General features: G+C 41.2%; 1 protein-coding gene across 1 annotated transcript in view; it reads left to right on the top strand.

The window, feature by feature from the left end:
* The first annotated feature begins 8,247 nt into the window (after positions 1-8,247).
* Positions 8,248-27,490, top strand: part of LOC149309735 (ubiquitin-conjugating enzyme E2 E2) — a 160,831-nt gene continuing 141,588 nt past the window's right edge. The window contains exons 1-2 of the mRNA XM_089532941.1: positions 8,248-8,522; positions 24,995-25,178. Coding sequence (XP_089389067.1) covers positions 25,003-25,178 — 176 coding nt within the window. The 5' untranslated portion in view covers positions 8,248-8,522; positions 24,995-25,002. The remainder of the gene's footprint in view (positions 8,523-24,994; positions 25,179-27,490) is intronic.

Below are 27,490 nucleotides of genomic sequence, written 5' to 3'. Positions count from 1 at the left end.
TTTATAGTGTTGTGAAATGACAGTGCTACTTTCTAAGATTTTTTTAAAATAAGAAGTTCAGCACCAAATGAATTGAATAACCCTTTGTTCATTCACAGGATGAAAATGTGAAAGTTTGGGGAATAATAACTCTTTAATGTCTGAGATGCCCAATAGCATAAATATTACATTAGAATTTGCAGGTTTATGGAACATTTTAAATTGTTTGGCAGTAAAAATGCAAAGCGTACAGCAAAAAGTCTCCAACCCATAGACCTCCTAGGATCCTTACTGAAATTTAGTTCAATTCCTTCACCAGGGAAGCAATTATGATAAAACACACAGACTATATTCAAGTTTATTTTAAAAAGCAAACAAAGTACGGATTACTTCATTTCTTTCTCTTCAGCCCTAACATGGGACCAGTACAAACAGGCACAATACGCCGGCTTTGCAGCAGCATGGGGCCATGGTATACAGATGACGTACACCCCAATGCTGCCCTGAAGCCAGAGTCATGCTGCCCAGCTGCCTACGTGGGGGGCAGCTTTTTGGCACTCCAGCAGTGTGGTGTTTAAATGCTGCACACCACAGGACCACTGAAAAGCTGTGGCGGCAGCAGAAAAGGAGGCTTTTTTTCTGGCACAAAAAGGAGCAGCATTTTGCTGCTTCATTTTGGGCTGGAAAAACACCAGATTGGAGCCATGGCATGTGGTTGCCATGAATCCAATCCGGCAATAATGCCACCCCTTTAGGGCCGTCTGTTTCAGCCCATGATTGTGAACAACAGCCTCTTTGGTGATATTAGAAGTGGTGAGATAGGAGCCAGAGCAGTGGTGTAGTGGATTGAGCATTAGACTAGGACCCAGGAGACGAGAGTTTGAATCCACACTCAGCCATCAAAACCTACTGGACAAGTCATAAACCTTAGGCAAGTCACATGCTCTCAGCCTCAAAGGAAGGCAAAGACAATCCCCTCTGAACAAATCTTACCAAGAAAACCTCGCTATAGGCTTACCAAGAATGGCCTGAAATCACACAACAAAGAGACTATCTTCAGTGACTCATTGTCACTTTTTAATTTGTGCAAGAAACCATTTACATGAACTTTCATAATTCATAATTTAATCAGGAAGAAACTTGCAAAATACAACTTCTCATTTTAAACAGAAAACTATTCATTCGCATCCAATTGTGCTGGGTTGTCACTAAGGGGTGCAGAGGGTTCAAACTGCACTAGATGACACTCTTAAGGGGGAGTGACACCACTGCTCCCCAAAAGTCTGCCTTTTGGCAGAAACAGGCTGTAGTGTTCATCTAAGAAAATGTGTTCTTCTAAGGATTTTGTGCTCTCCTCTCCTTTTTGCTCAGAGGGTGAAGAATTTTTTTAGTGCCTTTTTGAATTAGGAGTTTTGTAGTTGCTAATCTGAAGGCAAATTATCCTGGAATCACCTTCCTTAATTACTCTACTTGGGTATAATGTCTTTAAACTAGCACAAGTTTTCATTCCTGATGTTCAGCAATTATTTATTTTCTAAGTCAGAGCTTTCTGGAATCCAAAGACAAATTAATCATTCTTCCGTCTATAATATATATTTATATTTAGGATTCTGCTTATTTTTACAATACTTAAGCCTGTTGATTTCACATTGTTATTTCAAGGTACTACCCTTTCCACATTTGCGATTACATTCAAACGATGTTTAGTTGGAAATGCTTCCTACAAAGGGGAGGAGAGGCAAACAAGGATGCTTCAAAAGAAAACTGAGAAAGATAACTATGAAGATGTTGTACGTCCTTGTCAATCCTGTGTTTTCTAATAATGAACACTTTTGATTAATGCTGTCAACAAGTATAATCAAGTGGTTCAGTACTTCTGAACAAATAATGAAGACAAACATGATCTCTCTATATACTTGTAAATAATTTAAATCCATTAAGGTTTGCTTGCGGGTTTCTCCAATGTAGATGAGATACCAATTACTATTGAAAAAACATTTTTATAGAAGGCACCATTTTATTTTATACCTACATCCAATATTCTCTCATGCCTTTACTGGCAACAATGCTAACTCCCATGCAAACTGAATAGAAACTATACACATCAAGACTCTGGTTGAGTGGTTTAGCACATCAATATTTCTTGCACTTTTCAGTTTTCAGGACAAAAATTAAATCAACAGAAACTAAAGACATTTGAAACAGATATTGGTCCAAAACACACTGCAGAAGTAATCCAGTCTGAGATTGCTTTAACTGCCTTGGCTCAGTGCTAGGGAACCCTGGGAACTGAGTTTTGTGAGACATTGAGCCTTCTCTGTGAGAGAGCTCTAGAGCCACAATAAACTACAATTCCCAGGGTTCCCTGTCACTGAGTCAGGGCAGTTCAAGCGGTCTCAAACTGGATTATTTCTGCAATGTGTTTTGGAGCATAGTTTCAGGTAAATTAAGAACACTCCAAACATCTTAGAATCTGAATATACCTATGATTCACTATTTTTACATCAAGGATCACCAAAAAAGCAACTCTCACTTGAAAGCTCTGTCTCCTACATGCTTTATTTACTGTGAAATAGCCACCTGTCCAACAATGTTTTTAAGACCAAGAATGCTTTTTAGTTAAAGATGTATGTACTAGAAAATGTTGTGCTATTGTACTGTTAACAGTTCTAAATGAACCTCACTGCCTACAGCATTTGAAATTCCAACCTCTATATTACAGCACCTTTATGTGGATGTAGGTTTATTCAGAGGCATGTGCATGAGAGACATGTATTTCTTCCACCCTGTTAACATCCATCGACTTCTCCTTACAGTCACCCTATGAATGAGAGACATCCAAGTCACCCTTTCATCACTTTGCAGATTCAAGGATGTCATTTCATTGATTGAACCCATCTATCTGGAATGCAGTCTTCGTCTTAACACATTAACTGGATATCTCTGAAACACTGAAGCAGGGATACTAATATCATTATTTAGCATTTATGCAAGGTGTTTGTTTGTTTGTTTGTTTACTGTTTGTTGTTGTTAACTGCCCTCAAGTTGACCTGGACTCATGGCTAACCTGTGGATGAGACTTCACTGCTCTCCTTGGTTCCTGCAGGGTGAGGCTCATGGCCTGTCTGATTGAGTCCATCCATCTGACATGGTCTCCCTCTCTTTCTGTTGCCTTTTACCTTTCGTAACATTATTGGCTTTTCTAATGATTCATGCCTTCTCACGGTGTGGCCAAAATACAACAGCCTTAATTTAGTCACACTGGCTTCCAGTATGTTCAGGCTTTACATGTTCAAGAACCCATTTGTATGTATTCTTGGCTGTGCACTCTTCTCCAGCATCATATCTCAAATCAGTTTATTTTCTTTTTGTTGGGTTTCTTCTTTGTCCAGCTTGCACATCGGTGCATGATGATGGGGAATATGATGGCTTGGATACTCCGCACTTTAGTCTAAAGAATCTTATCTTTGCTCTTTAGTTTATCTGTTCTTTCATAGGTGCCCATCCTAATCCTAGCCGTCTTCTAATTTGTTGACTGCAATCTCCATTCAGATTGATGTTTGATACAATATATGGGAAATCTTTTAACATGCATGGTTACTTGAATTAACAGGCATGGTTACTTGAATCTGAGGTGTGTGAATTATTCTTATAAACTGCATTTGAGTGTGCTTAAACAGAGCAAATATGCATAAGTATGCAATATTTTAAATGGATGATGGCTTCAAAAGTGGGGAAATGGATCAAATTACCCGTGCAATCCAGGTGCACAGTGCAGAAAGGAAATGTCTAGTTGTTGACATTCAATAATTCAGGCTGGAACAGGCCTAACATATTGTTTTATTTTTATTTCTAGAAAAAGAACATAGTATTTCCTCCCTGTGGATACACAAATATCCCATCATTTGCCATTGTTTAATAGTGAAATTCATGTGAGTCACCATAAATTGATAGGTGACTTGAAAGCACATAAACTGGGAGCTGTAGTCTTTCTGGACTTTCCAAGGGGAAAAGTTTATGTGCCCAGAACAGTCTCCCACCTGAACTCTATTCTAGCCATAGTATACTGTAGTATGTTGACTAATTTCAGTATTAGATTATAATGATGATCATGAAGGCACGTTTATTACTAACCTGAGATTATTTATCTTCAGTTATCCATAGCACAAGCAGCCATATACCAATACCTGTTCCAATACTGAACTACCCCATCTAAACTAAAATCACATGGGGAATCTCTGCCTGAGATATCCAAGAGGAGCATGCCTCAAAGGGTTACTGACATAGCATTACTTCTTTGGTGATGGTAACCCACTTATCTATTTGTCCAATTTTGTTGTGGAATAAGCAAATGCCTGCGGATATCAAGAGCCAACCTATCATCTGATAGTCCTGATGAGGAATCTATACTTAGGACAAGAAGCTACCGTAAGAACAGAATATGGAGAAACAGAATGGTTCCCAATTGACAAAGGGCTCAGGCAAGGCTGCATCCTTTCACCCTAGAGGAGTGAAGATAGGAAGAAGGAACATCAACAATGTAAGATATGCAGATGACACCATGCTAAAAACAGAAAGCATCACAGACTTGGAACAGTCACTAAAGAAAGTCAAAGAAGAAAGCGCAAAATAGGCCCAATGTTAAAGATAAACAAAACAAAAATAATGACCACGGAGGTTTTACATAAATTCAACCTAGATAATGAGGAAATAGAAATACTTAAAGATTTCCCATATCTTGGCTCAAACATTGATCAGAACAAAGACTGCTGTCAAGAAATCAGATTCTGAATGGAAAGGGCAGCTATGAAAGAAATAGACAGAAGTGTAAAGAAATACAACTGAACACGAAAGTTAGAATCGTTCAAACCATTGTATTCTCCATTACCATGTACAGATGTGAGAGCTGGACAGTGAAGAATAGGAACAGATAGGAAGAAAGTTAATTCATTTGAGATGTGGTGTGGGAGAAGAGTGCTGAGGATAGTGTGGACAGCAAAAAAGACAAACAATTGGGTCCAAGAACAAATCAAGCCTGAATTCTCCCAGGATGCCAAGATGACTAAATTGAGGCTGTGGTACTTTGGCCACATATTGAGAAGGCATGACTCATTAGAAAAGGCAATGATGTTGGGAAAGGTGGAGAGAAGTAGAAAGAGAGGAAGACCATGCCAGGTGGATAGAGTCAATGAAGGAGACCATGGGCCTGAGCTTACAGGACCTGAACAGAGATGTAGAGGATAGGGGCCTTGGACACGTCTCATTCACAGGGTTGCCATGAGTTGAGGTTGACGTGAAGGCAGCTAACAACAACAAATCATAACCTATGCTTCAGTGCTAAATACACCAAATAAGTACAAGCTGCACGTCTTAATTGAAAGATTACTATCTAAAACCTATTGCCATGGGGAAGCTTGTTCTATAATGTCCGTTGTCAAAGGGCATGCATGTGGAAACAGAGCTCATGCAGTGACTATGGATGTCAGAGAAAGCTGTAATTTTCATCAAGGTCTGATAAAGGCATTTTGATTTTGCAATAATATATTATATTGATTGCTAAGCATTCTGCATGGTCACAAACATACAGAATACTGTATTTACAATTTGAAGGTCCCCCTGCCCCAAGTTTTCCTTCCACATCCGTGCTCTCTTTTTGATGGCAGCTGGAGACATTTTTATTTAGGCAGGCTTTTGGTGGGTGAATTTTACTTGTGTAACGTGATGTGTTGTTTTAACGTTTTAATAATAATAATAATAATAATAATAATAATTTGTTTTATTTATATACTGCTATTCCAAAGATCATAGTGGTGAACAGCAAATAAGCTAATTAGCAAGTAAGCTAATTTGGCCCCCAACAGTCTGGGTACTCATTTTAGCGACCTCAGAAGGATGCAAGCCTGAGTCGAGCTTGGGGCCTTTTGCAGGTCTTGAACTCGCAACCTTATGGTTTTGAGTAAATGGCTGCAGTACAGGCATTTAACCACTGCGCCACCAGGGCTCCTAGTAATGGTTTTTACTAGTTTTAATTATGCTGGGTTTTTTTTAATTTATGGTCCAAAACACACTGAAGAAATAATCCTGTTTGAGACTGCTTTAACAGATTTGGCTCAGTGCTAGGGAATTCTGGGAACAGTCATTTTGTGAGACATTGAGCCTTCTCTTGTCAGAGAGCTGTGGTGCCACAATAAACTAGAACTCCCAGGAGTGGTCTCATACTGGATTATTTCTGCTGGGTATTTTGGACCAAAGTTACCCCCTATTTCTGGAACCTTCTTCCCTCGCAATTTCATTCCGCTGTCTCTTTGGGACCAGCTTTAAAGCTGACTTGGGAGACCATTTCGTTTAGGGCAGTGTTCCCCCGCCGCTACACAAAACCTCAGCCCCATGTCATTTTAACCTATGTTGTTTTATAGCTATTGTTTCAATTTAAATTGTATTAATTTGTAATTATTGTTTCTAGAAGGGACGTCTCCTGCGGGTTTTGATTTATTTACACTCATCCCTCCATATTTGCGGCTTTGATATTTGCACATTTGATTACTAATGGATCTGATTAATACGTTCTCTCTAGGAATATCTAGGTCCTCCAGTGCAACTCTATGGTCAACTTTAACTAAAAGTTGCACCGAAAGACCTAGAGATTCCTAAAGAGAACACTCCACCAGGCATTTGTAGCTCCTCTGGTGCAATTCTATGGTCAGTGTCTGTCGGACGTTGACCAGAGAGTTGCACTGGAGGACCTAGAGATTCCTAGAGAGGCGTCCTCTCAGGTAAAAACATAGTGTTTTTGTTATTTGCGGTTTTCCCATATTCACGGGGGTCTTGTGCCCTTAACCCTAGTGAATATGGAGGGACAAATGTATTTTTTTAAAGGAATCTGATTATATTCTGCATAGCGCTGTGCCAAATTTACAGCGCTTTACAAATAATAATAATAACGATAATAATAACACATTATACCCCAAGATAGATGACTTGGCTCTAATTACCTTTAATTTTAGCAAAGATAAAATAATAATAATAACAACAATAATAATATATTATACCCCAAGAAAGATAGATAACTCGCCTGTAATTACCTTTAATTTTAGCTACAATAAAATTAATAATAATAATAATAATAATAAATTATACCCCAAGATAGATGACTCGCCTCTAATTACCTTTAATTTTAGCTAAAATAAAATTAATAAAATTAATAATAATAATAATAATATATTATACCCCAAGAAAGATAGATGACTCGCCTCTAATTACCTTTAATTTTAGCTACAATAAAATTAATAATAATAATAATAATAACAGATTATACCCCAAGATAGACGACTCGCCTCTAATTACCTTTAATTTTAGCTAAAATAAAATTAATAATAATATATTATACCCCAAGAAAGATAGATGACCCGCCTCTAATTACCTTTAATTTTAGCAAATTTTAAAATCTTTTTTTAAAATTAGTATCTTAGATTGTGGTTTATTTCATATTGTTATTAGTTTATTTTATGACCAGGAGGGGGTGGTCAAATCAGGGGATTATTTTGTAATGTGTGTGGTTTGGTTTTTTTTATTTGCATACTGTTATTTTATTGTTATATTGTTTTTATCTGTCACAAAACCCGCCTTGACCCTCAGGGCTATAAAGACAATCAAGGATTGCGTGATTGTTATTTGATGCTTTTAATTTGATGCCTGCCTTATTTTAGTGAACCCTTTCCTGTATTGTTATGTATTATTTTATATGTATATTATGCTATTATTTTGTAGAATGTATGCCAGGGGCAGATTTATTTATTTATTTATATCTGTTTTACTGATTGTATGGACAGTGCTGTGTAAATCTAGTGCTATATAAATAAAGCATATTATTATTATTATTATTATTATTATTATGTGTGTGTGTACACACACACACACACACACAGTATATGTAAGGCACACGACGACTGTGGTCCTTTTAAACTTGAGGCTTCCTCAGGGAGCTTAGCCTGGCGTCGAGTAAAGCCTCAGCCTCTATTTCCAGCCCAAGGTTCCCTCATAGAGTCAGAGCCTCGTTGGATGTGAGGGGACTTTGGGCGGGCAATAGAGACCGAGGCGCCACTCACTCGACGCCAAGCGGCATCTCTGTGCACTGCTATGACACACGCATTATATACACCTCAGGCTGCCTCCTCTCTACGCCCCGCCCACTGTTGTCCGCGCGCATGCGCACTCCCGCCTCCCTCGTCATTCTGCTCGCGCCCACGCGCCCCCTCCTCTTCTTCCAGACTCAGAACTCTGGGCTTAATTGGCCCAGTCGGGAGCGCGCGCCGGCGCGGCGGGATTACTTTCCTCTCTCTCTGGCGGAGGAGGAAGAGAAGGGGCAGCGGCAGCAGCAGCAGCAGCTGGAGGAGTCGCCCCTGGAGGGAGGGAGGGAGAGGGGTGGGCGCTTATGTCTGAGTGAGCGGCTGGAGAGAGGAACTCCCCCTCTGCCCACCCCCACCCGCCCCTCCCTGAAGGACTGACACGAAGCTGGGGAGCTAGAGACCCTCGCCTCCGCGCAGGTAAAAGCCCTCTCCTTCCACACACAGAGCCCCTTTAGCCCCTCTGCCTTCGCATCCAAGGCTAACCAACCAACCCTTCCCTCCCTCTTCTGGCCCATGTGCACCAACTAACCACCCCCTTCTTTATGTACTGACCACCCCCCTTTTTTCTCTACTAATCCCTCTTTCTATACTACCTCCTTCCTGTCTACACTCACCACTCCTCTTTTCTTTTCTATACTCACCCCCCTCCCGGCTATCCTCCCGTCCTTTCCATACTAATCCCCCTTTTCTCTACTAACCCCCTCCTTCCTTTCTATACTAACTACAGTGCCTCCTTTCTATACTAACCACCCCTTCCTTTCTATACTCACCACCACTCTTTTCTTTTCTGTACTAACTACCCCCCTTTTTTATACTAACTACTCCCTTTCTATGCTAACCACCCCTCTTTTCTTTTCTATACTAGCTACCCCCTTTCTATATTAACCACCCTCTCCTTTCTATACTAACCCCCTCCCAGCTATCCACCCTGTCATTTGCATACTAATCCCTCTTTCTAAACTAACCACCCCCTTTCTATGCTAACCACCCTCTCCTTTCTGTACTACCCCCTCCTTTCTATACTAACTACTCCCATTTCTACACTAACCACCCCCTCCTTTCTATACTAAAAATTCCCACATTTCTATACTAACCACCCCTTTTTTTCTATACTGGCCCCAATTATCTCCTTCCCTTCTATACTAACCACCCTCCCAGTTATGCACCCCCTTCTTTCTATACTAACCACACTCTTGTTTCTGTACTAATTTCCCTTTTCTATACTAGCCCCTCCTTTCTGTACTACCCCCTTCCTTTCGATCTAAATACCCCTCCTTTTGATACTAACATCCTTCTTTCTGTACCATCATCCCCTATTGAGGCAGGAAACCCTCCTTTTATACACCTCCCACTTGGTGGGCGTCCTTTTGAAAGGTAAAAATCCCTAGTGCTCCTCAGTCTCCAGTCAGCCCTTTGTACTGTTCTTTTGGTACTGACCAAATAGTTCCCTCTCCCTTAAGACACCCTCCAAGTCTCCCCCCCCACACACTTTCTTCCCAGCCCTCACCCCCATTTTGTGTTAACCATTCAGTCTCTCCCACAGACAACATCCATTCCTTCACAGCCATCCCTCTCTTTGGGCCAACTTCCTGCCTGCCCTAGTTGAGACCACCCCTCTTTAACACCCTTTCATGGCCCCCCTGTACTCAGCAGTTAGGTAAGGTCCCAGGCCTTCTGTACATACCCAAGTATCGTTCTGGACACCCCCCCCCCCTACACACACACCTTAGTGTTTGATTTGCACAGAGTGCGGTTCTGAAACCCACCCACACTCCCCACACACATATGAGTGTTTGATTTGCACCAAGTGGGGGGGGGGGGATGGCTCTGTTTCTGGGAAAGGCAATCCCATTTCAAATATTGAGAGTCAGTGTTGTGTTGTGGCTTGAGTGTTGGATTATGACTTTGGAGAACAGGGTTCAAATCCTGGCTTGGCCATGTAAACCCACAGGGTGACCCTGGGCAAGTTCCACTCTTTCAGCCTTAGTGGATGGCAATGGCAAAGGCAAACCTCCTCTGAAGAAACTTGCCATGAAACCTGTGATAGGGTCACAGCAACTTGAAGGCACATAACCACCCAGTCCTATCAAATATTCCCCGATTTCCCACATTGTACAATTCCTCAGTAGTAGTATTTCATTACCATTCTCATTGGACTGGTAAGGAGCTACTACGCTTCCTGTGACAAAGACCCTTCTAAAATATTTTTGCAACAGCATGCATTGTTGCTGTTGTTGGCCTTCAAGTCATTTTGCAACTCTAAGGCAACTCTGTCATGGGATTTCCTTGACAAGATTTGTTCAGAGGAAGTTTGGCTTTACCTACCTCTGAGGCCAAGAGAGTATGACTTGTCCAAGTTCAGCCAGTGGGTTTCCATGGATGAATGAGGATTCATACCTTAGTCACTAGGGTCATAGTCCAGCATCCAAACCATACCACATGGACTCTCAGCATTATCCTACTCTCCTCACTATTGCCTTTATTATTTCCAAATACTGTTTCCTAGATTGATAGGATCGTTGCCAATTTTGCAGTAGTCGCATCTATTAAAACATGACCCTTTTCATAGATATGTTATCACTGTCACAGATACAGTGCAATAGGCAACTTCTGAATTCAATATTCATTCTCAAAATTATTAATTCTTTAAGCCAGTGCTACTCCAGGTGGTATCTGTGGATTGTTGTCTTGAACCATCAGCTGCTGGCCCTTGGAGAGTTTCTAGGAGGGATAGAAAAGATTGTAGATGATGTGTAGCAATATGGTACTGGGGTTAAAAATCCCCCACATCAGACATCTTGAGAAGCATGGCTTTAAATCTGTTTATTTCTGTCCAATGTCTTGCCCATAGTTGATTTGCCTCCCAACTCCCTAAATTGAAACACTTTATTTTTACATTTGTTCTCCTCACTGAATTGACCTGATTCCCTAAGTGATAGCTTCTGAAATAGATGTTATTTTATAAAAGATGAACTGCCGACCTCAAATTGAGTCTCATATGTTCTCTTCCAGTATAGTAAATATGTCCTACAAAGGGGTTGAATTTCCAGATGCTGTTGATCTCCGTGTCAGAATTCCTTACTGTTAGCTGCACTGGTTCAGTTGCTTCAAGTTGTGCTTCAACATGTGGAGGCTGTGGTTTGCCCACCCCTGCTTTACAAAATTTCCGTCATTCTGAGAAGGGAAATAACCCTTATTAGGCTAACAGCACATTCTTCTGTATAGCTACTCAATGGCAAGTCTCATTAGGTACACTAGGGAACGTTGCAGATATATGGCAATATATTTTTGCAGTTTCAGACTGCTTTGCAAGTGACCAGTTTTCTGCATGAATACAGGTTCCTCAGAATTACATGGCCAACCTCATGCAATAAAGACAGTATGTGCAAATTCATGTGACAGAGGCAGTTTTGCCATACAGGACTTTCACACTATACTTTTTCATGTGGAAAATCAACATCCATGTATTTGTTGCGGTTGACAAGGGTATATTGGGCTCGTGTGACTCCTTACATAAAAATGATAGAAATAGAAGAAATTGATCATGTGGAAATTCATCAGTCTCTGACTGTTCACTTCCTTATAGAATCATCCAGATTTGGTTGTTGTGTACCCTCAATTAATTTCCAACTTATGGTGACCCTAAGGTGAACCTATCAGTTACTCATAGTTTCATTGCCTGCTGTTCTCCTAATATATTACTTTTCATAATAACCAATAGGATTCCACTAACGTCTTCATTGCAGAGTACTGCCAGTCCCCCTAGTTTTTGTATTATTCCCCCTTTTCTGGTTTCTGTTGTTCGTCTTACTAGTTTTATTGTTAAATATATTTCTTTTATGATGACTTCTACATCTATCTGACTACACTAGCATATGCTGTGGGGTAACACTCAGCCTATTTATGAATACTGTTGCTCTGACAATTTTAAAGACTCTGCTGTCCTGCTGGCATTTATCTTCTTTGTCTTAGTCCTTGTTACATGGCCATAATCCCCTCTATGTCCATGTGCGCAAAGTAAATCCATTTTTCTTTTCCTGATCAGCGAGAGAAATACTTTATTGAGAAATAATACACGAGTTCCTCTCCCTTATGAGTTCTTAAATAGAGGAAGAGGTCAGACGACTTCCCATTTTCCCTCTCATTCAAAGCCCATATAGATTGGACATGTGTGAGAGGAGGCTGTAGCTTTTGTGCAATAGATCTCATGTTGGGGAATTTGTGACTTGACATTGCCCGCCCCCCCCCCCCATCCCAGTTTCCCTTCTGCAATACCTTTCCATGTTAGCCTGAAACCTTCCTTTCAATTTCAGTCTTCCACTGTCTACTTCCATTCTGCTTCCTTTTCTCTCCTGCTAATTTCAACACCTTCATTTCTCTTGTTCTTCCTGCTTTCCAAGGAAAGCGTCTGAGATGTTACATTTTTAAAAGTGTCCATTTTAACCTCTTGCCATTTTCAGTTCTGCATAATTATGTCTGTGACATGTGGCTTCCCTCTCCCTCTGGGGAAATAGAAAAATAGGCGACTTGTACGTATCCTGTGTCTGCATCAGCCCAGAACAGCTGCTTCTCTCCCCCACCCCCATCACAAGCTCTGGCCTAGTTGGTTATAAACCAGGCTCCCCTGTTTTCTCTTCATATCCCCCCCCCCCCAATGTTTTGATCCTTTCACCCTGATTGGCTTCTAATGAAGATGAAGCGACGTAGTGCTTTCTGCTACTCTTCACGGGCCCAGAAAAAATGTTCAATTTATCTTTGCTTATATGAAATTAAAGGCTGTTTTAGAGAGACATTATTGCTGTCTTTTCCAGTCATTCATTGCTGGGGTTCTGCTTACTCTTCTGGGGGAGAAGAGGGGAGAGAGTAGAGAAGGAGGAAATGTGAAGTTGTGCAGTAGTTCTGTACATTTGTATTTAAAATTCATAGAGTGCCCAGATACTTTTATGGCCATGTTTTTTGTGCTTCATTATCTTATGTTCTTGGAAAGACTTTAACCTCTCTGACCCTTGTGCAGTCCTATCTTTTTCTCCTAGCAGACACTTAAAAGCCTTTTTTTCTGCATGTGGAGTAATTTAATAGAAAAGGGATTTAGGCAGCTTCCTTTAAAACACACACACATTTATTGCACTGTGACATAACCTTGAGGCTACTTGATTGTGTGTGGTATTAATATCAGCAATAAAATGTTTTCCTACAGTATCACTCTCCCCTGTTGAATTTCAGTTAGTTGTTTTATTTATTCTCTTTTGGCCACATGTAAAAGGTTGAAGACAGAGAAAAGATGTCTTTATCCCAGTTATATTTAAGTGAGATGTGACTTGACTATTAGTTAACTGTTTATTGGCTATACTACAAAACTATGTATATCTCTCTGTGTGGGGACAGGTAGGAAAGTGAGAAAACAGACATCAGATGACAGATTTTAGCATTTATTTATTGTCATGATTTGTTAAAATATTAGTATCTTATGGAGGACTATTCTTATACATTTATCTGATGGATGTAATCTAAACTTCAAAAACAAAATATGCTGTCTGTGCTCGTTTATACACAGACCTACCCAGTCAATTTTAAACTATGAATTTTAACTGAATATATTTTAAATTTTGTATTGGAAGATTTTAATTTGTCTTGTGTTTATGGGTTTTATCCTGATGTCTTTTAACTTGGGTCATCTTATCAGTGGGCCAATACGGGAAACAAATGGTGCGGTTGCCAGCTGGATGAATTCTGTGCTCCATTGGGCACTTGAGGTGAAGCAGAGTAGCAGTGGCCATTTTTAATAGTATCTTACAGTATACTCGTCTATAAGTCTAAAAATGTATGCCCAAAAATTGACCCCAAAATCCCAAATTGACCTATTTACAGGTCACTATGGTAATGTGATAGCAGCTCTTTCAGATTTCCCTGTGGAGAGAGATTTTTTTTATCTCTTGAACCAAGCAGAAAGAGTCCTGGGTGATTGATTGAGTGATATTGCTATTGTTTGTTTAAGAGTCCATCTCCCACCTGCATGCTGTGTCTCACTGAAACGAAAACTGAATGCTGAAACAAAAAGCATCAATGAGTCTTTTGCTGCACGCACACATACACACACTAAAGGAGCCTCCAAGTTTTACCCTTGACCTCTCCACAGGTCCTGGCAAAATCCATACTTATGGCCCCCAAACCTGACCTCAACTTATACATGAGGTCGACTTATAGTTGAGTATATACAGTAAGCCTCATGAGGCTTGACAGTCTCTCTGCAGTCCTCATGAGGTAAGACTTATGCAGTAAACCTTTATTTAAAATGGCAGCTGCTGCTCTGCTCCACCTGAAGCATCCAAAAGAGCAGGCGCACCACATTCTTTGTCTCCCCCACATTGCTGCTGAATGGTGCTTGGGTGGAAAATGAAGGGAAGGAAGGAAAGAGGGTTGCTTTTTTCCCTCCAGTTTGGGCAAGGGATGAGTAATGAGGTGAGAGCACTACTTCCACATCAAGAGGGGCTTCTGTCCGGGAAAGCAGCCAAAGGGCTGATAAGGCAGCTAGTTCCCAAACAAACAAACCCCCTCCCAGCACAGCAAAGTCAGTGTAAGCTACACAGTCCTGGAGATTCACAGTAGTTCTACCAAAAGGGATTACCAAGAGAATTGTCAGACGGTCCGAGGTTCAGGGCAACAGATAGGCAGGTCGATAAAGCAGTCCAAGGTCAAGGTTTCCGGGTAGTCAAGACAAGAAGCCAAAGGAGCCAGAGACAGAGTCTTTCCTCTAAAAGAGTCAGATATCCACTGGCAAAGAACCACACATGCTCTAGGTGCTTAAGAAGGCAAGGAGCCGGCCTTCAGCTGTGTCTGATTACGAAGACGCTTCTGATAAAGCCTCCGAGATCTTCGAAGGCCCTCTCTTTCTGCTCGACGCTCATTGAAGGTAGGCACACTGCCCAGATCCTCCTCCGTGTCCACAGCCTCGGCACCAGGCAAACTTGACTGCTGAATCTCTGGAGGGGCCATAGACTCTGCTCCAGCAGAACTAGGGCCAGCCTCTGGCTCCTCCGTTACAGGTTCAAGCCCCAGGGGCTCTGGCTCCTCCATTACAGGTTCAGGTCCCAGGAGCTCTAGCTCATCCTCTGAGTCCTCCAAGCCATCCTCCAGGCTGGGCATGACAGCTTCTCACTTTACCCTCTTGTCACTGCCTTCGCACTGGGTTCCTAATAGAGACAGGTTGCTTTCCTTGTTCTTCTTCTTCTTCTCTTTTTTTTTCTAAGCCACATTGTCATTCTTTTTCCTCATTTATATTCCTTTCCCTATCTGTATTTGCACAGTGGGCCCTTAGTATCTGCTGAGGTTTGGTTCTAGGACCCTCTGTGGATACCAAAATCCAAGGATGTTCAGGTTTCATTATACACAGTGACATAGTAATGGAATGGGGTCTCTTATATAAAATGACAAAATCAAGGTTTACTTTTGGGATTTAATTTTTTGGAATATTTTCAAGCTGTGGATGGAAAATCTGTGGATTCGGAGAGCCAACTGTATCATTGTAGACATTTTAAGATCAGCAATGCAATTTACACCCACCACCATTGTAACTCCTCAAATAAACAGACCCTCTCTTTCTCTTTAGCTCTTCCTAAGTATATTCCTGCTTTACATTTTTAATGAAGAAAAGATTTGTTACATGCCCTTAAGTTTTACTTTTGACTTATCCATGGGTCATACCAACCTGCCCTTGGTTGACTTACACGCGAATATATATGATAGTTGAAACTATTTTTGTAGTTGCAGTTATTAGTGTAAGCATGTGCTTCTAATTTCCTGTGTATTACTTTGGAGTGACTTATCAGAATTATCATTCTTTTTCTCTTTAGTGACCTTGTGTGCTTTTTTTTTTGACAAAAAGGTAGAATATAAATGTAAATACATTCAAAAATATGTTACTTAAAAGATCAATAGTTTATAAGAAGGAATAGCTAAAGTGGGAACAGAAAATTGTAATGGCTCTTCAGAAGTTTTTCCCCCTTGCCTTTGCACCTGATTGAAGAGAGACAGCTGATTAAATCTGTATACAGTGGTGCCCCGGGTTACGAAATTAATTCGTTCCGGGGCGCCGTTCGTAACCCGAAAAGCCTTCGCAAGCCGAATCGCCATAGGCGCTAATGGGGAAAAGCCGCGATTCCGTGTGAAATCGCGCAGAAAAGCACCAAAAGTTTTTTCGTAACCCGAAAAAACTTTTGCAACCCGGAACAATAATTTCCTATGGGTTTTTTTCGTATCCTGAAAATTTCGTAACCTGGGTATTTCGTATCCCGAGGTACCACTGTATATTTGCATGTGAGAAAACAAAAGTTCAGAAGGGGAAAAGCTATATTTTGAAGCATGCATTATCTTAGAATTAGTGTTCCTTTTTTACTCTGCAGGATGGAATGACTTAATGATTCTCATCACAGATGGTACAATTACTTACGCTTACATTTTTTTTTTAAATTGTGTTTTGTAGTTGATCCTTTTTTTACCTGTTGACTAAACATTTCCTTAATATCTCTTTAGTTTGAGAAAAAAACTAACAATTTAGTCTGGGGGAAAAACCTAACAATTACTCTGATTTAGCTTCTATAAACCTTTAGGGCTTTGGGGTTAAAAATGCTAGTACAGTTGCATGTCACTTCAACAAATTGTTGAAGCATTTGTTTGATCATCCCCACTTTCCATAATATTTTTCCTATTGTTCTAAAATGGTTTTGTTTACCTCTAAGGGCTAATAAGCACAAAAGGTAGGGTGACTTAGGTCCAAAACACACTGTAGAAATAATTCAATTTGAGACTGCTTTAAGTGCCCCGACTCAGTGCTAGGAAATCCTGGGAATTGTAGTTTATTGTGGCACCAGAGCTCTCTGACAGAGAAGGCCCAATATCTCACAAAATGACAGTTCCCAGAATTCCCCGGCATTGAGCCAGGGCAGTTAAAGTGGTCTCAAACTGGATTACTTCTGCAGTGTGTTTTGAACCTTAAACAGTTCCCATATCATTTCGGACAAGGACAGCTGTGGTGGCTAGGCCTTAATTGGACCATTTGGGCCTTCCAGGCAGCAATCTGACAAAACAACTCAGTAGTAAATGCCCACTTTATGACCTGGAAGTACTGTTGGTGCCTTGGACCATGCTTACCCTGAGAATAGTGCTGAAGACCATGTTGGTGGGTTATAGCTAATGCATCATCATCAAAGGGACTATCCCATGGGAATAAGATTATAGTGTTTTAGTAAAATTATTAGGGGTTTTTTGTTTTTGTTTCCCTACCGTTTTTTTAATTCACCAGAATTCCCAGTGTAGTTAAAAATTAAATCACACATAAATACCATAACAATTCATATACAGCATTGAAACAGTAAAGCACCATAAAGCATTCATAACAGCTAATATTGACTTGTTATGAGGGAATAAATTGTGGCCCCATTCCAGGAGATAATTTCTTCATTTTATTTAGAGTATTTTAGCCTGCTTTCCAGTCTTATAACAGATTCCCTAGGCAGTTTCCAAATTAAAGCAAAATATAAGATGTCATAAAAATACTTATGACTGTTACCAAAATATAACAGCTCTAGCAAAGTGTGAAATACCAAAAGCAATCTCAATCAGATTACAGTAAGCAATAATAAAACCACACAACAATAAGATTCCATAATAGCATCAAGAGGAAACATTACAGTGCAATGAATGACTTCTTGAGGTAGGAAAGGTTTCTACCTACACTGGAAAAAGTCTAATCCAGGGGTCGGCAACCTCCGGCCCGCGGGCCGGATGCGGCCCGCGGGCGCCTTTCTGCCGGCCCCCGCTCCCTCCTGCCGCCGAAATCGCCGCCGATTTCGGCCGCTCCGGCCGCCATTTTGCCTTTCAAAATAGCGGCAAAGTCTCGCGCGACCATAAAGGCCGCGCGAGACTTCGCCGCCATTTTGAAGGGCAAAATGGCGGCGCCCATTGGGAGGCCCGATGCGGCCTCTGGAGCCCTGAAACGGGGCTCCAGGAGCCGCACCGGGCCTCTGGGAGGCCCGATGCGGCAGCCGAAGCCCTGAAACGGGGCTTCAGCAGCCTCACCGGGCCCCTGGGAGGCCCGATGCGGCCTCTGGAGCCCTGAATCGGGGCTCCAGGAGCCGCACCGGGCCTTCAAATGGGCCCCGCCCACCTCCCTCCTGGCCCCGCCCACCTCCCTCCTGGCCCCGCCCTCCTCCCTCCTATAAATGGAGGGGCGGGGGGGAAGGAGGAGGAGGCAGAGAGAGAGGGAGGGAGGGGAGGAGGAGAGAGAGAGAGTGGGAGGGAGAGAAGAGAGAGGGAGGGAGGGGAGGAGAGAGAGAGAGAGAAAGGGTGGGAGGGAGAGGAAAGAGAGGGAGGGAGGTAGGGAGGGAGGGAGGGAGGGAGGGGAGAAGAGAGAGAGAAAAGGTGAGAAGGTGGGAGTGATAGGGAGGGAGGAAGGGAGAGAAAGAAAGTGGGTTGAGACAGTGGCATGCATTTTTTGCTGTTTTGTGGCCTTGCCTAGTTGCTTCCATTCTTGCAAATATTGCTCTTATTATTGTTGTTGTTCTCCTTTGGTATTCTCTTTGTATAATCCCCCCACATGGACTTGCTTGCTCTTTTGTGGGTTGAGACAGTGGCATGCATTTTTTGCTGTTTTGTGGCCTTGCCTAGTCACTTCCATTCTTGCAAATATTGCTCTTATTATTGTTGTTGTTCTCCTTTGGTATTCTCTTTGTAAAATCCCCCCACATGGACTTGCTTGCTCTTTTGTGGGTTGAGACAGTGGCATGCATTTTTTGCTGTTTTGTGGCCTTGCTTAGTCGCTTCCATTCTTGCAAATATTGCTCTTATTATTGTTGTTGTTCTCCTTTGGTATTCTCTTTGTATAATCCCCCTACATGGACTTGCTTGCTCTTTTGTGGGTTGAGACAGTGTGCATGCGTTTTTCCTGTGTTATGGCATTGCCGGCCCTAGTAGCTTCTTGCAAATATTATGCGGCTCCGCCCCTGGAGGGTGGAAACTCTGCCCCTGACATGTGGCTCCGCCCCCAGATAGTAGAAGCTCCGCCCTGGCATGTGGCTCCGCCCCAGAGGGTGGAAGCTCCACCCCCATGTGCAGCTCCGCCCCCGGAGGGTGGAGGCTCCGCCCCCGGAGGGTGGAAGCTCCACCCTCCGGCTTCGGCCCCCCAGTTGTCTGAGGGACAGCAACCCGGCCCCCGACTCAAAAAGGTTGCCTACCCCTGGTCTAATCCATTAGTCTTCTGAATTATAGAGCAGCTTCAGACCTCTGTTGTTTGGCCAAAACAGAGTAGTGGGTTAGTAGTATGACACATTCCAACTCTTCTCAGTTGAAAGGAGTTTCTGCATCCTTTTCTCTTTATTTCAACTAGCTTTTTGCAAATGAGACTGTTTTGATGGCTTTGGTGGACTGCATTGCTAAGAGATATCAAGGAGTGTGACCCTGCTGATTCTGAGGAACCTTTTGTGTCACTCACTTCTGGATTATTTGCAGTTATTTGGGATTGAGGTTACTGCATTGCAATTGTTTTGCTCTTACATTCCAGTCTTTGACTATATGAGGTAATTATGATCCAATCCCAAGGGTTCATTTTACCGCTTTGTTGCAAATACTGACATGAAATCAGTGGAAGAGTGGATGTAAAGTTTTGGGAAGATGTATAATCAGCATGTAAATGATATTCATCTCTGTTTCTCCTTTTCATCAGAGTAGTCTGCAGCAGGAGTGGCCCTTAATACCTGCCTACAATTACACTCTTGGCACTTGCTCATCTTCACTCATAACATTTAGATACCCTTAAGAAGCTCAGTGAGAAACAGTTGAAGGGAAGAAAATCCCTTCATCTGTATTGTCCTGTTGCTAACATTCCCTTCCCAGACAAGATGTTCTTTGTTGGTTGTGCAGTCTTAATTGATGAGACTAAAAATCTGGATCAATTGAGTAATTTTTTGTCACTTAATATTATACAGAAGGGAAAGATGAGGGCAATTCCATTGATTTTTTTCGGTCTCAGCTGCATTTGAGGCTAGCTCAGTAAGCTTAAAGAAAGAACAAGTGGGATATCCCGCTTTTAAAGTTATCATATTGGGCAGCCATCACTACATCTTGGCGTGGTAACTTCTGATTTTAATTCTGCTCTATTCGAAGTTCTTGTTTCTATCTGAATTTTAGAGTAGTCATCCTTTCTGAATGACCCCAATTCAGGTATTATGAAAAATATTTTTTTCTCTATCCTTTCTCTTTCTGAACCATATATAAATTTAAGCACATCTGTCTGTCTCCTTTCTTTTAAAAATAATATCTTCCTTTCCCACTTACTCAGTAGTGTGCCACACATTTGAATTTCTCTAGCCCGTTCATCGTTTTGTTTACCATTTTCTGAAGTTTCTCCCAGTTTACAGTATCTTTTGGGGGGGATCAATGCCCAGAACTGTATGTAGGATTCCAGGTGTTGCTACGCTTTAGCTTCGTAAAAGTATTATGGGCTGATTACATTTATACAGGAAAATGTTTCCATCTATATTTAATTCAGCTTCAGCAGTGCTACATTTTGAGTCTTTCTTGTGATCAAATACTTTTTACTCTTATTGTTCACATGTTCATTTTTAAGGCAAGCTTGTGTGTGTGAAGTGTTGAAACACCAATATCTCCATATTGAACAGGAGATTGAAGAATGAAGAACAGGTTGAAGATAATTGCTTAAGTGAATTCACCTAGAAGGTCAGCCTTGTAGTTTCAGCAGTGTGGTAGTCCATAGTGAGGAATAAACATATGCTCAGATGCATTCTCATTACTTACCGGTAGTATATTCTGAGGACTGTTTTCTAGTTTTAAAAATTTCAAGAATGATCTGGCCATAGGATAAATTGAGGAAATATTGTAAAAGGTATCAGATGTTGCACTATGCATGAAATGAGATAGAATTATTGCGCTTCCACAAAGGAATAGGTTTATTAGGTTTTGGACTGTGTATGGTTTCTTGAAGGAAGGGAAATATTCCATATATTTATTAAGATGATTGGTTGTTAGGGATTTTTTTTTTTGAGACTTCATAGGCTAGGCTTTTTCTTTACAAAAAAAATGTTTCAATGCATTGTACAATAAGTATAAACAATTAAAATATCCATTATGCATGAATTGTACATTTGCTTTACATGGATTGGGTGTTGAAGCAGTGGCCAGGATCCAACGATGTGCTTTTATAAGTAGAAGTAGTCTCCCACCTTAGTGCACCTTAAAAACCTCCTCTGTTGGTCTGTGAAAGTCTTCAGAACAATGTTTAATTATGCAGAGGACTGTAGGGTGGAAGCAGAATAAAGGTCTTGTTGCTACTGCTTCCATATTATTGGAACTAGCTCTTTGCCTTTTGTGTGTTACTTCATGTTTCTATTTAATAATTTTAACATTACTGTTCTTGCAAATGCATTTTGTTTTATATTTGGTTATTGTATATGGATTTTTAAAGAATTTCTGAAAGAACAGAAGTTGTTTACATGATGCATGCCACCAGAGCGTCATGAAGCCAGCTTCTAGCCACGGTGTGGAGGCAAAGCTGGCTTTTTGCTGCCTGAAAAAGGAGCGGCTTCTTGCCACTCCTTTTGTGGGCATCTTCAAGGCCTATTGGGGCCATGGCATGCAGTTGCCACAACACCAATCCACCTTTGGAAGGAAGCCCTTTTTGCTGGTCTGTTTCGGCCCTGTGACTCTGAAGACTGGGGTTCGATCCCCAGCTTGACACCAGAGCGTCATGAAGCCAGCCATGAAATCCACTAGATGATCTTGGGTAAGTCACATGCTCTCAGCCTCAGAGGTTGCCTTAGGGTCACCATAAGTTGGAAATGCCTTGAAGCACACAGCTCACACACAAGACAGGTTGAAACCAGCACCTTGAATTGAGCTCGGAAGCAGATTGGAAGCCAGTGCAGTTCTCATAAGACTGGTGTTATGTGGTCTCTAAAGTTCATACCTGTCACCAGTCTAGCTGCTCCATTTCCACTAGCTGTAGCTTCCAAACACTTCAAGAGCAGCCTCATTTATAGCACATTGTTATTGCTGTTGTTAAACTCCCTCAAGTTCACTTTGACTCATGGAGACCCTGTGGATGTGACATCTCCAAGACTCTGCCCTCAGCCTCTCTGCGCAGGTCTTGCATGCTTAGGCCTGTGTCCTGCCTGATCAAGTCAAGCCATCTGGCATGTGGTCTTCCTCTCTTTCTACTACCTTCCACCTTTCCTAGCATCATCGTGTTTCTAATGATTAATTGTTCCTCATGATGTGGCTGAAGTATGACAGCCTCAATTTAGGCATCCAAGGCGGTATCCAGACTGGTGCTTTGCGCTGGCCTGGATACGTGCTAATGTTGCCTCGGGGTGTCCTTTACAGACGCCCCGCAACCCTAGCACATAACCGTGGCGTCAAAATAGCAGCACCCTGTCTACATGGGTGCTGCCATTACAATGTCATGGCCACACAGCAGCCAAACAACACGTGCACGGTCGTGACGTCCAGATGCCACTGCAGGGCACTTGTGGCGCCCTTTCAGCGGCGCCAGAAGGAGCTCCGAAATGGAGCTCGTTTTGCAGTGGGTATCGCTGGTGCAGCCTTTACACGGCTGCGCCAGCGATATATAAGCTTGGCTCTTTTCTCTCTTCCTGCCACTGTCGGGGTGTCTTTCGGGCATGAAGCCCCAAAGACACCCCTTTCCAGGTCATGGAGAAGCAGCGTTTTGCCGCTTCCCTGAGGCCTGGAAAAGTGGCAGATCGGGGTCTCCAGGGCTGGCGTTGTGGCTGCTGAGGCCCCGATCCATTGGGAAAAGGGGCGGTCTGTATCCCACCCTAGTTTCCAGAGAGAGCTCAGGCTAGATCTATTCTATAATCCATTTGTTTGTTTTCTTGGCCATCCATAGTACTCTTGTCTAGCACCAAATCTCAGATAGATTGATTTTCTTCCTATTGACTTTTTTTCTTTTTTTCTTTTTAACTTTCCAGCTTTCACATCCATACATGGTGGTGGGGAATTACGGGGTTTACTTTTGCTTCAAAATGTAGTAGTGCAGTTTAAATAATGAGGCAATCTTATAACTGTTTTCATGGGAGTCCACTAAATTCAGTGATGCTTCCTTTTTAGTAAACAGGTAGAAGCCTGCATTTGAAATTTAAAAAGCAAGCTTTTAACCATTGTCCTGGAAGCAGGCCCCATTGAAGTTCCTACAGGAGAATGTACCTTAAAGGAAGCTGGCATGCTTGTACCCATTGTCCTGTGAGCAGGAGCCATTAATGCTGTGGGGTTTACTTCAGAGTAGACATGGGCAGGCTTACACTGTAAGAACAGTATGTAAAGGGATTTTGTAGCACCTTTAACACTTAACTGAAAGAAAAAGCTGATAGCATTTCCTCAGATCCTTTCAAAAAAAGGATCTGTGTATCATCTGATGACATCTAACTCCAACACTCCAGATGACCTCTTCCACTGGCTTTATGTAAATGTTAAATAAGCACAGAGGATAGTTTTGAGCTCTGTGGAACCCCACAGGCTAATGTCAAATGAACAGCACTACCCCATCACCATCTTCTGCAAACATTCAGTTAAGAAAGACTAGAAATGCTACAGAGAAATACCTCCAAGTCCCATACCAGCATAGTCCAGAAAGACAATCATGGTTGATGGTATCAAATGCTGAGAGATCCAGAGGGACCAAGAGGGATGCACTCCATACATACACACCCAGCCAACTCCTGGTATAGGTCAGCTAGCAAAGCAAGGCAACCGAGACTGTGTTTGTCATATAACCAGGTTTAGATCCAGATTAAAATACAACCAGGTAATATGTTTCATACAAGAGAGCCTGAAGTTGTGTTACCACAACTTGCTCTTATTTAATAAGGGGAGGTTAGAGACTGGGTGATTATTATCTAGGGAGGTAGGGTCCAATAAAGGTTTTACTCTCTTTCAAAGAAGCATTTACAACTTCTACCTCCTAATTGCTCAGCCCTCCTCTGGTGGTTCTAATCAGCCAGGATGGACTTGGATCTGACAGACAAGTGATTGGCCTCATCTTTCCAAGCAGCTTGTCCACATCATCATATTAAACATCTCAAGATAATATGTTTAGAATTAATATTTGATAATCTTATTCTCAATTTTGATTTATTTGCCATTATTAAAGTCTTTTGTCCACTGCTTCCAAAAAAGGCAGCAGTTGTGCACAATATATACACATTTCACATTCATAAGGTATCACTTAAAACCAAAAAAAGGGATTTGTGCTTTGATAAAATTAACTAATAATATTTTGTTCTGCTTTGCTCTGGATAAGCTAAATGAATAACAATTACTGGACTGTTCAGGTGTATGCCACAGAAAACCTTATTTGTACTTGAGGATATATTTGTATTTTAGCCGTCTAATGAGACTTCAAACAAAGTTGAATAACTAAAAGAGTATTAAAGAAACTTGTCCACTAGGAATTTATATTGTCTGCAAAGTATATTTACAGTAGTCACTGTTATCTATTAATGGCATTTTAATAATGTGTTAAAATAGCATGTTATAGTTCAGTAGTTAAGAAGCATAATCTCTAAACATCAAGTCAGCATTGGAATCATTTTACAGTAGGCCCTCCTTATCCACCAATTTTTTATCCACTGATTCAAACATCAATGGCTTGAAAATATTTTTTTAAAGTATAAATTCCAAATAGCAAAACTTGATTTTCCATTTTGTATAAGGGACACCATTTTACTACCCATTATATTTAATGAGACTTGAGCATCCACAGATTTTGGTATCCATGGGGCGGGGGGGGGGTGTCCTGGAACAAAACCCCGGATAACAAGGGACCACTGTATTTATTATTCATTTATGTATTTATTTTTATTTAGAATCTAAGATGTCCACTGAAGGGCAAAGAGTTGATGATAGTCCAAGCACTAGCGGAGGCAGCTCTGATGGAGATCAGCGAGAAAGTGTTCAACAAGATCAAGAGAGAGAACAGGTTCAGCCCAAGAAGAAGGAGGGCAAAATCTCTAGCAAAACAGCTGCTAAACTTTCAACTAGTGCAAAAAGGTACTTCTTCTCCGTATTCATTTTCAGCCTCTTTTAATTTAATAAGTACAATAATTAGTCATCAGTAGACTTCCAGGTATCCGTAATGTATCCATATTCAACTGTGGTATGTTTCATAGCATGATCACTGTAGTATGGTTAACTGACTTGTTCCCACTTTTACACGACTAAAGCAGTAGCTTATGTGATAAATAGTCGACATTCCTTATTGCTGTTAAAACTGACATAGGTTTGTAGTCTGTGTGTGTGTGTGTGTGAGAGAGAGAGAGAGAGAGACTGATGTTCAGACTTGTCAGTGTAACTTACGGTTAATTAGCCATAAACATTTCAGAGACTTCAGTAGTTCAGTATGATAGAAGACTACAGTAATGCCTACTGCTGTAAAATATGGTGTTTTCTTTCCCCCAGCTGGTTAGGTAAAATGTCAGTGTGACCGAAAATGCATTTTCATTTCATAGTGTTAAACAGTAGATTTCCATAGTACTTTTGGCTTTCTCACCCCCAAGAGAGAAGGTAGATTTGGAGAACAGCTACTTAAGAGATCTTAGGCTGTTGCATCAGTCATTTCAAGATAATGATTGGTGTGCTTAGCCTCTGTACAGATGGAGCTTGCATTAAAGTTTTCCCCCAAGCGCATTGCAGCCTGAGTCTGAATAGAAACATTCAAATTCTATTTCTAGGAAGTCAGACCGATCATGGATTTTAAAAAACCTTTCTAGAGCATAGTCCTGCATACATTTCTTATATAAAATTTAGACCAGTTTGTATACATGGAAGCACCACTAATAAAATTAATTGACAAGTGTACTAACTGTACAAACACACTAGTCTTTGCCTCTTTACTTCACCATGTTCTTGAATTATTGTCCCTCTTGTTGGCAGTACCAGTGTGATCAAACTTTATTGTATATATTTTGCTGTGGTATATTCTGTATACAACTTGAATAGTTAATAAATGTAAGGCAATTTTTGTGTTATGGCTACTGCCTCACTTGAATTGGCAGCTGCTTTAGAATAATTGTAATTTTTGGACAGTCTTCTGTGGCAGTAGTACTATAGATAGCTAGTGCTGAGCTTATGGATGCAAAGATAATTGTGTTGGGTTATTAGTGTCTAGAACAGTGGATCCCAAACTTTTGTCTTCTTTTGGCTTTGGACATCAACTCCCAGAAGCCCCTGCCAGCTTGGCCAACAATCTGGAATTTTTGGAGCTGAAGTCCATAACATTTGGAGGACCAAAGGTTGGGAAACACTGGTCTAGAAGGAAATCTATTGGCACACCAACTTTAGCTGGTTGAAGGTGTTTCATGTCACAGAAGCCATTTGGGCCTCTAGGGGGAAAGAGCTATATCAATTATTAAGCAGTGTCAAAATATAGATTTCTATTTTTTGGTCTGAAATTTTTCATATAGGAGTATTTGTATGTGGAAAAAAGTATTGACATGGACAATAAGGTTTTCACTGATATGTTTCCTTCAATATTTGTTGCAAAAGAACACACGCAGGAAGATGTATCTGTGTTCATATTTTCCTTGAGGACTTCCCATAGATATCTGATTTGCTACTGTAGGAACAGAATGCAGTAAGGTTGTTGTTAGGGTCTTAAGTTAAGCATTTTTTTAATAAGAAATGTATGTGTGGTTGAAATGTTTCAATTTCCTGTACTTTGCAAGACTGCAAGATTAAGACTTCAGAATTATTTTTTCATACAAAATCTAACAGAACTAAGCAGCTTTTTAAAATAAAAAAATGTAAAGATAATAAAACAGATTTCATATTTTGAATTTTTTGTATGTGTATTTGTCTTTGCTTGTGTCATTTAATATAGTTTTTTTTCTTTTTAAAAAATGCAAGTCTTGTCTAGATGAGTCTGAGTCAGATAAGGTAGGAGAGATCAAGCGAAGTCATGACAAGTTTGGGGAAACGGTTATCAGGATGATGGATAGTAGCCAGTGTAGTCAATTGCTTTAGTTGGAGTAATATCTCAGCAAATAAATTCAGTCAAATTGGCACTTCAGAAAGCTAGTGAGGTTGGTGATCCGGTGCCACCATACCTGCTGCATGTTGACTTAAATTCTTAAAGGATCTATGGCTCTTTGTACAAACCCCTGTTCTTGTATGGTCAAAAAGCTATGGAGCAGGGACGTAGCCAGGGGGAGGGTTCTGGGGGTCCGGACCCCCCCCTTCCATTAGAAAAATGAATGGTGTGTGCTGCTGTGCCGCCGCACTCAAGCCCCATTATAATGGTGGCACTTAGTCTGGACCCCCCCCCCCCTTCCTAAAATCCTAGCTACGTCCCTGTATGGAGGAGT

The sequence above is a fragment of the Sceloporus occidentalis genome, unplaced genomic scaffold, assembly GCF_023333645.1.
Source record: "Sceloporus occidentalis isolate IW3139 unplaced genomic scaffold, rSceOcc1.0.p SCAF_7, whole genome shotgun sequence".
Lineage (NCBI taxonomy): Eukaryota > Metazoa > Chordata > Lepidosauria > Squamata > Phrynosomatidae > Sceloporus > Sceloporus occidentalis.
The sequence above is the reverse complement of the archived record's forward strand: the minus strand, read 5'-3'. Positions and strand labels throughout refer to the sequence as shown.